The following is a 15,218-nucleotide window of genomic DNA, read 5'->3' on the forward strand; positions in this document are numbered from 1 at the left end:
AATAGAAATAGTAACACAAATTTGTATTTTGCCTGAGAATACCCTCTTTTTAAATGGAAGCTCTTTTACAAAAATAAATATGAATGTGAGAGTTGTATTTCACTTATTTTATTCCATGATGAGAGATTTCAGGAAGGCTGGAAAGGGAGTCAGGGCTTCATAACACTGGTGGGAGGAGGAGCCCTTCATTCTCATCTTGGCCAGAGCCAGTGCATCTGAGGGCTGCTTTGTGGAGTAGCTGCAGAAGGGATTCTCTCAGGATGAGGACAGTTGTCTGCAATATTCCTGTTCATTAGACAGTTCCTTCTCCCTGGAAGAATAAAAACATGGAGGTAATTTCCTGGCTGCTATTGGTGTGACTCTCAAAGGCTTTTATTATTTCCTAATGGCAGCAATGCATGGTTTTGGCAGTATGTTAGAAAACATGATCACAGAGCTGGAGGAAGGGCAGTTTAGTTTTTCTGCCTGTCAGCCAGAGGTGTGTATGTAAGTCATCAGTACACAGAATAACAAAGGAGAGCCATCGGTTGCTCACCCCACAACATCCGCAGCATTTGCAGTCCCCACAGATGGTTCCAAAGATGCCATTCACCACCTGAATGCCACAGAGCACTGCCTGGATCCCGCTCATCACCAGCAGCAAGGAGAAGAGGGTCAGGTGCCACGGGACAATGTTATCAGGTGATGTACACTTTCTCCACAATTCATGGTCACCAAGGTAATCCCTGCATGAGAACAAAACAGTTAGGAAGAAGAGCATATTAACTCATAAAGGGGTCTCTCACCACGGAGAGGCTGTCACTGCTGCGACATGGTTCTGCTCACTTCGGTGAATTTCCATTGCCACACTGGTGCTACTTGTCTAGAAATTGACTTCAGCTTAGTTTCTAGATAAGCTGAAGCAAGTGATTTGGAAAAAACAAGACATCAAAAGGGAGCAATTGGAGACAAGTATGTGTTTGATACAATTGAACCATTTTTAGTGTTTTGGAAGAAAAGATCTTAGCCAAGCATGTGCCAAATGGGTTTTGTCTGTTACAGTGTTTTGTCAGGGGCATTTTTGCTGCTTTTACTTGATTACAGCATTTTTTTGTGTATGGGGGTGGGTGGGAGACTGTGATCAGGATAGGTAATCCAGTATCTCAAAGTAGAGTTGAGAACAAGGGAGTACATTGTAATCAAAACAACTGAATTATCAAAACAAATCATGAAATCATGCATATCACCTCTTGTCCACTGAGCTGAAAATAACAGCTTTTGCTGTTCTAGATGCCTCATCTAAAGTAAAGGTAATAACTTCCATAATTTTTACCTTCACATTTTGATTTAATTGTAAACTGCTTAACCACTGGCTATATTCCATCTGCATATTCTTAGTGCTGACTTGTGTTTTTGTCAAGTGATTTCTGGACTGCAATCAAAACAATGTTTGAAACAGAGCATATTTCCAAAGACTCAGAATGAGACCAAGGGAGTTGGTTTCTGGCCCTCAGTGGCCTATGAACAAATAATCCTATAGCTGTACACTTCTCGTTTTCTTTTTTTTTTTTCTCTTTTTTCTTTTTTTTCTCTTTCCTTTTTTTTTTTTCAGGTGATTTTTTTTTTTTCTTATATTATGTAAGAAATGCTGCCAGGTCACTCTTGACTGAGGCAGACTACATTAAAGGCTCTGAGGTAATGGAGAGTTTACTGCAGCCCTTGCCATTCTGTTCTGATCACACCTGCTCTCCTCAGTAGCACATTGTGCCCTGTTGTTTGTTGAACTTGTCTTGACTTCAGTCTCAGCAGTGGGATAGCTGGATTTAAGTGATAAATATACATGAAAGTGAACATCTTTGAGTTGCACAGCATGAGGAGCAAGCAGCTTCGAAATGCCATAGCCAAAATAAAATTATACATATATTATATTATTATATTATATTATGTAATTATTTGAATGCCATTAAATTTCAATATAATCGTAGACTCGCAGAATGGTTTGGGTTGGAAGGGGTCTGAAAGATCATCTCATTCTGATCCCCCTGCCAAGGTCAGGGACCCCTTCCACTGTCCTAGGTTGTTCCACACCCTGCCCGACCTGGCCTCAAACACTGCCAGGGATGGGCCATCCACAACTTCTCTGGGCAGCCTGTGCCAGTGCCTCACCACCCTCATAGGGAAGAATTTTTTCCTAATAATTTATCTAAACCTGCTCTTAGTTTAAAGCCATTATCTTGTCCTGTCATTATGTGCTCTTATAAAAAAAGTCCCTCTCCATCTTTCTTGTAGGCTCCCGTCAGGTACTGGAAAGCCACAATCACCCTGAAGCTTCTCTTCTCCAGGCTGAAGAAACCCAATTCTCACAGCCTTTCTTCATAGAAGAGGTGTTCCATCCCTCTGATCATCATTGGTAGCCCCCTTCATCTGTGTCATTAGTGAAAATATGAAATAACACCAGTGCCTTAGGGACACCTCCTGTCACTGATGTCCAAGGATCCTGAGCCACTGACCAACACCCTCCGGATGCAACCATCCAAACACTTTCTTCTCCATCTAGCAGTTCACCATCAAATCCATCTCTCTCCAGTTTGGGGAGCAGGATATTGTGGGGGATTGTGTCCAGATAAATGACTTCTGCTGTTCTTCCATTATCCACTGATGGAGTCACCCCACCATAGAAGGCCCCTGGGTTGGTCAGGCAGGGCTTGCCTTTGGTGAAGACATTCTGCTTGACACAAATCACTTCCCTGTCCTCCATGTGCATCATCAGACCTGCTACGAGGAGCTGATCCGTGATCTTCCCAGGCACAGAGGGGAGACTGGCAGGTTGATGGTTCCCAGGCTCCTCCTTTCTACCCTTTTAAAAGAATGGGTGTATTGTTTCCTCTTTTCCAGACACCTGGGGCTCCACCTGGCTGCCGGGACTTTTCAAATATGGAGCAATTACATCAGCCAATTCCTTCAAGACCCTGAGAGATGTCTCAATGTGTCATTGCTATTCATCAAAGTGGAATTTATCCCCATATGTTGCTTATCATCCCAAGAATAACCTTTCTCTTTATAGGCCCCTTTGAAACTCAGTAGTTTTCATTGTACTTGCTTTTCTTTAAATCCATGCTCTTGAACCTTATGAAGTCTTGCTGTGTGCTGCAAACACTTGTAAGAACTTATATAATTTAGACAAGCAATATCATTCTCATTTTTATACAATGGATTTGGAATTTGAATCATCTCACAAACTTAAAACATGTATATCTTTTTTTCTGATTGCCTTGTCTTACCCAGCCTCAAAAGGGTAGGTCCAGACTCCTTGACTTTGACATTTAGGGCCTTTGTTTAGGGCTACTGCTGACAAAATAAAGCAGTATCCAGCTCCCACAACTCCAACGGCAGCAAATATTATAGAAGAAAACATCTGATGAAGAGAAAAATAATGTTATTTTGGTTCCCTAAATTCAGCTGTTCCCTGAAATGTTCCCTAAATTCAGCTGTTAATAGTCAAATAGTCAACACCTGAACAGCTGAAGCCTATTAGTTTTCATTGCATAGAAAATGTGTATTGGTATTTTAAAGCTTTAGCAGCATTGGCCCTGTGTGCCTGAGGAGGAGAAGGTAGGGCCTGGCAGCAGATGGCACTGCTCCCCTCTGGGGCCTCTTGCTCCTCTGTCTTGCCAGACCTTCATCTCAGGACACTGCAAGCAAGAACTAAAGTCTTGGACCACTCAAGGCATTAAAAAAATCTTCAGTATCCTTTACAAGTCGGCTTTGGTATCTTGGTTATATTTGGACCAAATAATTACAGTTTTCCTTCCCAAGTCTCCCTTTAGGTTTTGTATTAGTATACTTTACCTCCTCACAGGTGTAAGCCCTAGTATTACAATTGGAGTGGATGGGAAAGTATGTCTTTATTTTTCTGGTTTCTGTTACAGAATTTTCCATTTATACTAATATGTAAGTAAAATCATGCTAGAACTAATGCCCTGCTTGAATTCTGAAATACTTGTAGCCATAACAATTTGTAGGTTAAGGTTATGTATTTTGTAGGAATAAAGTGATACAAGTGAAGAAAAAAACCCAATACTTTCATGTCACAGAATCATTTGGGTTGGAAATTACCTCTAATATAATCAAGTACAATGTGATTTTTTGTTCAGACCTCATTGCAAGAGTCTTGTCTTGAGTCCTAGCCTGCATTTTTATGTTGATATATCTGTCAGGGCTAACTTAAAAATTATGATTTTGTAGTAGACATCATAATAATGGATTTCAGCTAAAATACCAAATTTGGTTCTCAGACACGCTGATGCTGATAAGGTCCATAGGACTCTTGGAGTAGAGTGTACTTGGCACTCTGGACAGTATCAATACTGCCAGTCAGCTGCACTCTAGCATGCTGTCAGCAGGGAAGGCAGGCTGCTTTGCAAGCAGCACCACACACCTGCAGGTTGGCCCCCACGCAGCCAGTGCTGGCCCTGGTCACTGCGAGTGCCAGCCCTGGTCACCGTGAGTGGCCCTGGTCACGGCAGGAGGGAGGCCCTGGTCACTGCGTGTGGCCAGCCCTGGTCACTGCCTGAGGCCCTGGTCACTGCGGGAGGGAGGCCCTGGTCACCGCGTGTGGCCAGCCCTGGTCACTGCCTGTGGCCAGCCCTGGTCACCGCGTGTGGCCCTGGTCACTGCGTGTGGCCAGCCCTGGTCACTGCCTGAGGCCCTGGTCACTGCGGGAGGGAGGCCCTGGTCACCGCCTGTGGCCCTGGTCACTGCGTGTGGCCAGCCCTGGTCACTGCCTGAGGCCCTGGTCACCGCGTGTGGCCAGCCCTGGTCACCGCGTGTGGCCCTGGTCACTGCGTGTGGCCAGCCCTGGTCACTGCCTGAGGCCCTGGTCACTGCGGGAGGGAGGCCCTGGTCACCGCGTGTGGCCAGCCCTGGTCACCGCGTGTGGCCAGCCCTGGTCACCGCGTGTGGCCAGCCCTGGTCACTGCCTGAGGCCCTGGTCACCGCGTGTGGCCAGCCCTGGTCACTGCCTGAGGCCCTGGTCACCGCCTGTGGCCAGCCCTGGTCACTGCCTGTGGCCAGCCCTGGTCACTGCCTGTGGCCCTGGTCACTCTTGGCTGAGCAGTAGCAGCCCCGCAGCTCTTGGCTGCCTGTGGAGCGGTATGTGCTCTGCAAAACTCAACCAGCTTCTCTCACTGCTTGCAGAAAATGGATCATGCAGTGTTGTAAAGACAAACAGATGGCTCCATTTCCTCCTTCTCAAGGTTCAACCTGTTTTGTTGGTATTGCGTGAAGACAGCATCAAAGAGAGAATTTAGGGAAAGTTCTTCAGTCAACCTCATAGGCATGAATCTTTTCCTATTTGTTTTTCTCTCTTTTTTTTTTAATTCTCAGTGGAAAATCTGTTCCTTTATTTAAAAACTATAATGATCTACTGGATCAAGAGAATTTATTTCAAAAATACATCTTTTCCTACTAGGAATAATTTTTTTTCTAATTTAATTTTTAAACTAAAATGCTTGAGATATTTATTATAATTTATTATATTTATAAGTGTCTGAAAGTATTCTTTGGAAGCTTTTCTAGTGTGAAAATCAGTTAGCTATAAATTCAAAGTGGAGCCTCACCCACACTGCTTAAAGTAGGAGGTTGGATTAGGTGATGTCCTGAGGTCTATTCCTTCCTGAAAATCTTCCTGTGAATCTAATGAAACACATCTCATTTTGTTGGCCTGCAGTGAGTTGGGAATGTAGTGCCTGACTGACAGAGTGATTTTAAAAGTTGCCAACAAAAAATGGTTAAGGAGAGGACTGTTGTACTCTGCAAAACAAAATGTAGATCTTTCAGCAATAAATTTTAATTGTGATAGTGACTGTAAGTATCTTGATATCCTTTTGCTATCCTGATAGCAAAAAACAATGAGGCTATACTGTTCTAGTACAGGAGGTAAAACATCAGAGGCATAATACAATTTTTACAGCCTGCTATTTCTACTTCCCAGCACTCAAACAAATGGCAGGGCTTTTTGTCCCACACTCAAGATAGCCTTTATCTAGACTCGCAATGGCTGTGAGAGGAAAATATGTATATCAGTAACAATTCAGCTTTTACTTTTTTTGCCATGTTTCCTTTCACTTACCGCAAACCTCTTTCCACAGCTCCGATTACCACAGCATCCACAGCAATCATTATTCTGAAGGCCCAAAAATACCAAGGCAGGGAAGATCATCTATGAATAATAGAAATATAGTTTGAACTGGGATGAATTCAAATTACATCTTATTTTAAATATAGTAATTTTATGGGTTTGGTTTTTTTTTCCTTATCATTAGTTTAAGTTACTTATTGCCAAACTTTTGGATGGCTTATAACTTATTTGTTTATCCAAGAGGAATTTGCAGTCCTGAGAAAATTCAACAATGCAAGTCATGGCTGTGGATGGGGGGAAGATATAAATATCTGAATTTAGACACTTACCAATACACCCGATCCCAAGATCCCTCCAAAGTACCAAACTTCATCTGTAATGTGTGCACTCTCTTCAACTTTTCCTCCGGGGAAAAACAACAAAATGTTAGCAAGGGTGCAGAGCACAGCCAGGGGGATGAGAGTGCTTCCCAGGCACTTGGCACAGCCTCCCGTGCACATGCTTCTTTAAAGGAATTGTAAACACAATTGAAGATAAAGTCTCTCAGATGTTCTCAGAACTGATTTATAAAAAGAAGCTTCTGGGTGTACTTTGCAAAATCCAGTTTCTGTTGTGCTGTTAGAGGAATTGAGCCTGTAGAATGCTCCTGTCAGTGTTCCTGCAGTCAGTTGAAAATGCACTGTGCTGGTCCTTTATATGTCCTTGCAGCTGTGATGTCAATTTTCTGAATGTCCGTAAATGAAGTTACGTTCAGGGCAGCCTCTCATTTTACTATGACAACCCACAAAATCGGTTAATATTTTACTAAGGTGGCTGACACATTTCATAATCTGGGCTCAGGTCATAGGTTGATATGTGTCTCAGCTCTGGATCATCATTTTTACAACACATGATCTTTCTTCATACTAGAAAACACTTACTTTGCAAGGACTGACAAAAAAATGCGTAATGAGTCAGCTGATATGAATAACATATTCATAGTCCAAGTTTTTACATGTTGTGAGACAGTTCTGTAATTGAAACAGTAGAGAAACTAACTAATGCAAAAATTAGCCATTTTAGACCAGTAAAGATACACATCCAGAAACCCAAGAAAGCTCTTGTGTTGCAGCAAGATGAGAAGCACTTATTTATTGAAGTTAGGTAGTTTGACTATGCCTCAGGGCATGCATTTCTTCTCTATTTTTGGGATTAAAAGATTGATTTTATATTTATTCTGTAATTTCATACTCTGCATGATGGAAGACTGCAGGAAAGACTGAATTAGAAATGCTCTAATATTTAATAGCTCTCTTCACCAAATATTAAGTTATATGATGAAAATGAACAAAAACCTGACAGTATTTTCCATAGATTTTATTTTGAAATTATGGCATATGCCATGTTTTATGATAACTCACACATTTTTTTACTTTCATAGGAGAATATTTAATAGCACTTAAGCTTATTCAGTAAAGAATGGCAAGAAATGATTGTCACTACTGCCAATCATATGTATTTGTTATTATATTAGGAAGATCAGAGGATGATTTTTTTGTGAGGACTAGTCCTAGGAACTGGAGTGTCTGTAGTGCTGAGCAGACTCATGATTTCTGAGGAAATGACGCTAGTTTACTTTGTAAAATGTTTTATTCAGGTATTTATTAAGACAAATTTTTGAGTGGCTTCTCAAGTTGGCGCATAATGCAACAGGAATTAAGTGAACAGGTTCTTGGTATGAAGTGCGGATCTAGCAGAACAGCCTGGACAGTGACAGTGGTTGTTCCTGGTGGACTGGAAGATCCCCATGTCTCCCACTTGCAATGGCTTGGTAACAGGCACTGGGAAAATGTTTCCTGTAGCTGGAATATAAGTCTTAGTTGGCTTTCTCCCCTTCTCTATCTGACTACAATGTGGCTTTTTTTTTTTGCAGCCAGTGAATCGTGGCTTTGCAGTAAAAAGTTTTAAGTTTTATTGCGTCCAGCACCCTGCCATCCTATTTCACAGCAAGTGGTTCAAAGGCAGATGCTTCCATCAGGTTGTTGCCAGGTGTTCACAGCACTCCTGCACTTTTCCTTCCTCCACTCACTAACATTGCTGGTGCCACTGAAGTCTAGCCAGACCCCTCTGTTCAACTAGACTCATTTATGCATGGAGTTTTTAAACTATTGCCAGCTTTTATGCGAGGAGTTAAGCTGCACATTATTTTTAGCAGGGAAGTGGCATTCAACCTGATCTGGAAAGCAGCACTCAGATTGAGTCAAGCATTTTCCCCAGGGAAAAACTGGCTGGCTTGCACACTCAGGTGCTCTGAAAGAGGCTCTTCCCTTCCATTCCCACCCATGTTTTCCACCTCTGGCCATCTATTTGGGAGGAGTGACCCATTGTCAAACATTAGGCACAATTCTAGTCCTGGAATAAATGCTTCATCCTGGAGACTCTGGTAACTGGGGTGGAACCAGTTTTGAATGTTGTGTCATCCTGTCCTCTTGAGCAGCGTGTATATAGGAACTGTAGAATCATAATGGAAGGCACTCCTTTCTGGTGTACTCGAGGAAGGTGTTTCCTTCAGTCTTCATCTCCTGAGTCATACAAAGTCCATGCTGTGTAGAAAAGAGAAATGACAAATTTTCCTGTGGAAAATTATAGGAATATCAGGCCACGCAGTTTTGGTAGTTTCAGGAGGATGTAAGCAGTGCTGATACTTTTCAAATTTTGTATTTTGATGTATCTAGTAATTTGGAATTGTAGATAGGTTTGTCTTGGTCAGTTTTTTGTGTCAATTACTGAACTCATTAGACAATTATGACCTGAGGTTATAAGTCCTTGCTCTTGTGATTTGTGTGGCTGCTTCCATATTCTAAATGTATTTGTGGTACCTGGAGCTTGATAAGCTTGTGACAAGTACTGACCCTCCCTTAAATTGAGTCAGGAGGGAGTGGGATGGTACAAATTCATAGGTAGGATGGGATTTACACTAGCCTAGTAGAAAAAAGGTCTGCTCAAGCCTCTGCTGTTGCTAGTAAACTTGTGTGTATGCATTTACACATATACATATTTAATAATTTACAAAATATATATGATGACACATAGATGTCAAGCAAGAAATACTGAAGGATGTTCCTGCATCAAATTGCTCTTAACACATGTAACACAATGCCTGCTTGGTGTTGTGCAGCTCCATTGAGGGCTGGAGAGAGGCTGGTAAACTGTGCACCAAATTTCTTTCTTTCAAGAGAGTGCAAAGGAGAACGAGCTGAAAAATGTGTCCCTTCATGTGACCCAAATCTTCATTGCAGCGAAGGGTCATGTTAGCACAAGCTGTTCTTTGGAGACCTCTAAAAAGCCCTCCAGCTCTGACAGCTGTGTAGTAAAGGGGTACATCCAGTGGGATGTACTGAGGAAGCAGAACCTGCTCCTCTTGCTGGAGAGTCAGGCACTCCTTCCCTGTGAAATGCATGGATATGCAATGCATGTCAGGGAGAAGCTGAAAATGGGGCTATGTACAAAAGTAAAAGCCACCATTGCACCCATATACACAGCTTTGGCATGGGAGAAATTAATTCCCTCTCCTGTGCCCAGGCTCCTCAGTCAGACCTGGGGGCTGGCGTTGTGTGAGGCACCTGAGAGCAGAGAGGGGAAGATGCCTAAGGAAAAGCTCAGTCTCATGGGTTTCCTCTCGACAGCTTTTCCTGTCCCAGCCCCAGCTGCGGGACTCTCCCAAGCTCTGAGGACAGTCTGTTGATGTATTGGGATTCATATTCCAATATTTACAGCACACCAGAACATTGATGTACGCAGTATTTCCCTCATATCTTTTTGACCTTTGTCAAAGCTCAGAGCTTGTGGAAAACTCAGCTTGGACTGGGTGGTGTCCTCAGTGACACATGGACATTGCATCACCGTGAATACAGACAAGCCAAGTATGCTGATGACGAGTGTCTAGGAGAAGTGGGCTGGAAGGCACATTAGAACTACTGTATTCAACTGTACTGTGACTCAGCTTTATACTTCGCTGTTCCATTGTCATGTTCTGTTTTACATGTCCCCACTGCTCATTCACCAACTTTCCCACAAATACCCTTTTTGACATGGGGCGTGTTCTGTAAGGGTTTTAATAAAATTCCATTCCTTCTTTCTCCTGGAGGCATACTCTGAACATGAGTCCAAAAGTAACTGTCAGCCAGTAGCAAATGGGCATGTGGGCTCTAAGCAATCTCTGATACTTCTCTAATTTATATTACTTTAAAGTAAGCAAAAATTACATAACTATATGTATCTAATACCTCTCTTTTTCTACTGTTGCATTTCTTGAATCTTGTGATATTTATTTTTGTTCATTTATATGAAAAGTGTGTTGTTGTGTATTAATGAAATTGACCTTTTTGTAATCCACAATGTCTGTAAGAGAAAACAAAGGAGCTTCAGAATTGTGGCGGACCATCTAAGCACCACTGAAGTACTTTTAACAATGAGGACAAAAATTCCACCTAAGGTATTTCTAAAAATGAGAAAACAAAGGAATTGTTTCCTTTAGGGTTACCTGTTATTTATTTCTCTGTGGGGCTGTGTGCTCTTTATTGTCTTGTTACAAGTTTTTGCCAAGTCACACAAATTATTATTTACAGTGGTTATACAACATTTGCAGTTATATTTTCTTCTTGTCAGTATGCCTGCTGAAGTGCACAACTGTCCATCAGGTACCATTATCCTCTTGCTGTAATTTAGTTTTTCTTCTTCCTCTTGACTTTACAAAAGCAAGCAAACAAGCAGTAGACACCTGGGAAATTATGCCAGTTGCTTCAAATTTCAGAAACGGATGAATCTGCCTCCTATTTTTACCAGATGCATTTATTCTTTCCCTGCTTTGCAGGGAAGTGTCGCAGGATGCTATCACTAGGCTTGGTTTTCTGTATCAAAGTGACTATTAGTCAGTCACTTATATGTCTTCAGAGCCCAGTGTTCATCCTGATTCAGTGTGTTTCTGAAGAGTGCAGCAATATACAGTGTGTCTCCATGTGTATTATCCTCACAAAAACCCAGTGCTTTTCCTGCTTTGGTCTGCTTCTAGTTTCATTTTCTAGCAGTCAGGGTACCTGATATTTCACAAGAAAATTTCAGTTGTAAGAAATATTTGTGCAAGGACTCTAAATCTTTGAAAATATGAGAAATGGAAATTACTGTTGCTTGACTGAAATCTTGGCTACAACTTGAAACACATAGCTCCCATCATATTCAGGGAGGGCAGATTTTAATTCTTGTATTTTTGTTTTTGACAGGCTTTTTATGTCTATATTTTGAAATTATCCTATCTCTGTCTTTTGCAACAACTAATATCTTTAAGTTTTCACATCACATGCCTGGACCTGGAATTTCCTTCTTTGCTTTTATAAGCACTCAGATCCTTACAGTGTGTGACAAAAGCCATTCAGCTGGTTAGTCCTCCCACTCTCCTTTCAAGGGGCCTTACAGGCAGCCCAGGGTTTTACCAGCCTTTCTGGTGCAGATACCCGACAGGATGCCAGGAGTGCTGCTGTGGCTGCTGAGGCTGTGGGTGCTGCCTTCCTTGTTTGCAAACCATCAGTGCTGGTGCAGCTGGAGATTGCTCCTGTCTTTACTGGGGTGCAAACATCGAGTGTACACATTGCCTTAAGGGAAGGTAGGTGCCAGAGATAAAGCCTGCGCATTCTTACCCCTTGCTAGATACCAGTGTAATTGAGATGAACATCCTTTCGTGAATTCATTAACTCAGCTAGGAACCTTATGTGGCCCCAAATGCAAAACAGGAATAATGTCGCAAACTTTCATGGAGTTGCTTTGCTTTCACCCTGGAACAGAATACTTACCTCTCATCTTTCTTTCTAGTCTTGGAGGAGATGGGAGTAGAAGAGAACCAGCTCTTTCTTTCTACAGCTTGTTTGTGATGATAAACAGCTTTCCCATATGCTGGTTCCTGTGGTGATGAGGAGATGTGAGCTCCACATCTGTCAAAGCCAGTCTCTCTGTCAAGTTTCATCCTTGCTGCTTTGTTTCATATTCTCCACTTGTGTTGTTCAGCTGAATTGTTCACGTACTCCATGAAAATGGCATGATTGTGGCTAATTGGCTCTTTGCTCTCTTGCTTCTCCAGAATTCTGTAAGGGATATGTCTGCCTTAAGGCTTGTGTAGGGAGGCAGAATGAAGAACGAAAGGAAGGAAGACTATCTGTTCTGTGGAAGTAGAACTGTTTCCATTTTGGGTCAAATCTGAAAGACTGTTATAGTTTTGAGTGTATTCAAATCTAAGGATTGCTGTAGGTCATTCCAAACTGTATGTCTCATGTACTTAGATGCAATTCTGTACTGCTTTTGATTGACAGTAAGAATGCTATATACACCATTCTTTTTAATCCATCTGATGAGAGACTGGGATGTGTAATGCCTCATATTTATCTTACTCATAACTACAAACATGCCTCCAGCTGGCTAGTCCACCTCCTGTGCTGATTTCACCCGGACATTTGTTAAGAGTGGGGTCATAGTCCAGGTTTACAACTTATTTCCTCTTCAGTTGTTTTCTTTATTATCCTCATGCTGTAATTCTATTACAGAAAGATTTTCAAGACTGAATAGTATGTTCTCCTATGCTGCTCTCCTCTGATAGCAAGAATCAAGAAATTCTAGAGGAAGCAGCTGGTTAGGTTTTTATGTGTGGAATGCCTAGAACTCACAGCTGTGACTTTTACTCCACTTTTCCAAAATCAATAAAACATTTAGTTTTTACTTAATACATTAAGAACCTAGTTGTATACCTCGAATGTATCCATCGCTCCCTCAAACTTCTGTGGGAAACCTTGCTGTAGAAGAAATGAGGAATTGTCTTACCCAAATCCTTCTTCATGCACAATTTAAATGCTATTATTTTACCCAATATGCTCAAGTTGCTGGTGGCTTGACTTTGTAGTTCCTGGTTATCAGCACTAGGCTCCACAGGCTCGTGGAGGGCAATGTGAGACTACATGCTTGTGGCCTTGCCTGCAGTAATCACTGCAGTAGTGGAGATCTGAGGCTGAGCATTTGCTTTTGCACCGTTGTAGTAATTCACTGATCTCTCAGTTAACAAATGCATTTAAAAACTGAGACAGACCATGCAACGTTAAGTCTAATTTCCAACAAATGTTGTGGAAGTTTGTGTTCTTTTTATGAACTGGTTGAAAATGTGTGAAAACTTGGGGGTTTTGTGAATTGTATGCTGTCTACTGACACGCTGTCTACTGACAGCCCCAAAGACAACTCTCCAAAGAAAAGCCCACAGAGCAAAGACGTGCCATGCTAGTCCTCTTATCAGATCATTAGTGCTTTTTTTTTAAACTTGGATTTCTTAATTAGAGTTTCAGAGGGGAGATGGGACAACCTCTCCACCTTCTCCCAGCATCTTTGCCCCTTCAGTTCTTTCTGTGCTGTTGCAGCTTTGAGAAGCTTGCCCTGCCCCTGTGTCTGGAGAATTCACGGGAGAGGGGTGCAAGTTCCATGCTGCTCCCTCACCCTCCACTTCATCCCTTTTCAATCATGAAATCTACAGCAGGCACAGCAACAAAGTGGTTGCTCTGTAAACAGACATCCAGATGGTCTAAGGCAAATGTTTTGTATTAGGCGCTGCTTGTGCCGGGTGATTATGGATTAGTTGCTATTAAATTTGCTAGGCTAGGAGTAGAGTTATACTGCTGGTCACAGTATCCACATTAAGCTTCAAATGAACCTTAGCAATGGAAATCTTGCCTCTGGGCATGCCCTGTCCCTTCTTACAGCATAATTCTTGTCATTGCCACTGTGTAGTGTCTTTTTTGGGTTCTGTTGTTGTGTTGTTACTAAACAAAAGGACATTCTAGCTCTCCCTTCATTTGATTACACCTTCCTATTTTATTTTTTTTTTGCAGACCAAGTTTGTCCCAGCTTGAAACCAAATTAGCTGTTACTCCCTCATTGAAAGCCCATATGGTTTTTAGGTGTAGTATATTGTACGCAGAGTTGGAATGTCTTAACTACTTCACAGATGTGTTTTTTATTATAGTCTATAGTTTAAAGTTTCTTTTCTGAGACTTACATGGACCATTTCATTTTGTCAACATAGTGAAGACAGGCATGATGCGTGTTTCCAAAAGAATTTGACAGTCTTGATTTCAGAAGTGAAAACAAACTAGAAACAAGTGGTATTTTAAATCAGATCTTTTTGTTTCAAAACAAGTAAAAAACCTTTATTGTCAGTAACAAGTTATATTTGGTGACCTTCACTTGGGTTTTCAAAGTTGACACAAATAATTAATTCCCTTCCACCACTTCAGTTTAAACTCTACCATGAGTGGTGCAAGACTGTCTACTGAAACCTTTTTCCTTAAAGCAGGGAATCTACAGAAGAGAACAACAAGCTTTTCTTGTTGCGTCACTGAGATAATACCAGCTACACTTATTGAGAGGAAAAATTGTTTTACCATAATAGCTTAATAAATGAGGGTCTTTCAGCAGCTTTTGTTAAATTGGTTTTATTTCCATGGCAACTCTTTCTGCTTCGTGGAGAACTTTGTGTCAGTAAGGCTGAACAGAGAGGAAGATAGGCCTTTCTGTGCAGTTGTAAGTGGGCAACTACAATAAATTTCCATATCACGAATGGATTGTTGTGTAGGAAATGCAATGTTACAGTTTGATGAGAATCAAATGTCAGCAAAAAATAAGCAGGTAATTGAGAGCGAGCCTCTTGATAATGTGGGTTCATCCAGGCTAAAAGCTCATACAGGATCTCAGCTGCAGGAAGCATAATGCAATGGTCTCTCTCTGTCTCTCTCTCTGTCTCTTTCTTTCTCTCTCTCCCCCCCTCTCTCTCTCTTGCTTTCTCTCTTGAATTTTTAATGTGTTTAGGAGTGTGATAGAGCCAGGTACCTGTTAGTCTATTCTGGAAAATAACCTCTTGCTTCTGTTTCAGTTTGATGCTTCTGCATCAAATTTGATGTTGGCTACCATGTAGTTGGAAAACCCAGAGAGACATTTACCAGAATGCTGTTTATTTTTGAGATTTATCATGTAGGGGTTAATGGTTTATTTTGTTTTCTAAAGGGTCAGAAGTAATCCAGTTTGAATGCAAAACACT

General features: G+C 41.6%; 1 protein-coding gene across 1 annotated transcript; it reads right to left on the reverse strand.

The window, feature by feature from the left end:
• Positions 1-92: 92 nt before the first annotated feature.
• TM4SF4 (transmembrane 4 L six family member 4) lies at positions 93-6,843 on the reverse strand. Its single transcript, XM_063167515.1, has 5 exons — positions 6,448-6,843; positions 6,110-6,199; positions 3,261-3,394; positions 536-725; positions 93-310 (listed from the first exon to the last, which is right to left on the reverse strand). Exons 1-5 carry the CDS (start codon positions 6,616-6,618, stop codon positions 293-295), a joined length of 603 nt encoding a protein of 200 aa, XP_063023585.1. The 5' UTR covers positions 6,619-6,843; the 3' UTR covers positions 93-292.
• Positions 6,844-15,218: the final 8,375 nt, after the last annotated feature.

This window comes from Melospiza melodia, chromosome 12, assembly GCF_035770615.1.
Source record: "Melospiza melodia melodia isolate bMelMel2 chromosome 12, bMelMel2.pri, whole genome shotgun sequence".
Taxonomy (NCBI): domain Eukaryota; kingdom Metazoa; phylum Chordata; class Aves; order Passeriformes; family Passerellidae; genus Melospiza; species Melospiza melodia.

What these genes read in the sequence shown, in the direction of transcription:
- TM4SF4 (XM_063167515.1), bottom strand. Translation starts at nt 6,618, where the DNA reads ATGTGCACGGGAGGCTGTGCCAAGTGCCTGGGAAGCACTCTCATCCCC. An exon ending in TCTTGGGATCGGGTGTATTG is followed by an intron (nt 6,200 to 6,447) that starts GTAAGTGTCTAA and finishes TATTATTCATAG; the next exon opens with ATGATCTTCCCTGCCTTGGT. An exon ending in ACCTACCCTTTTGAGGCTGG is followed by an intron (nt 726 to 3,260) that starts GTAAGACAAGGC and finishes GTTCTCATGCAG; the next exon opens with GGATTACCTTGGTGACCATG.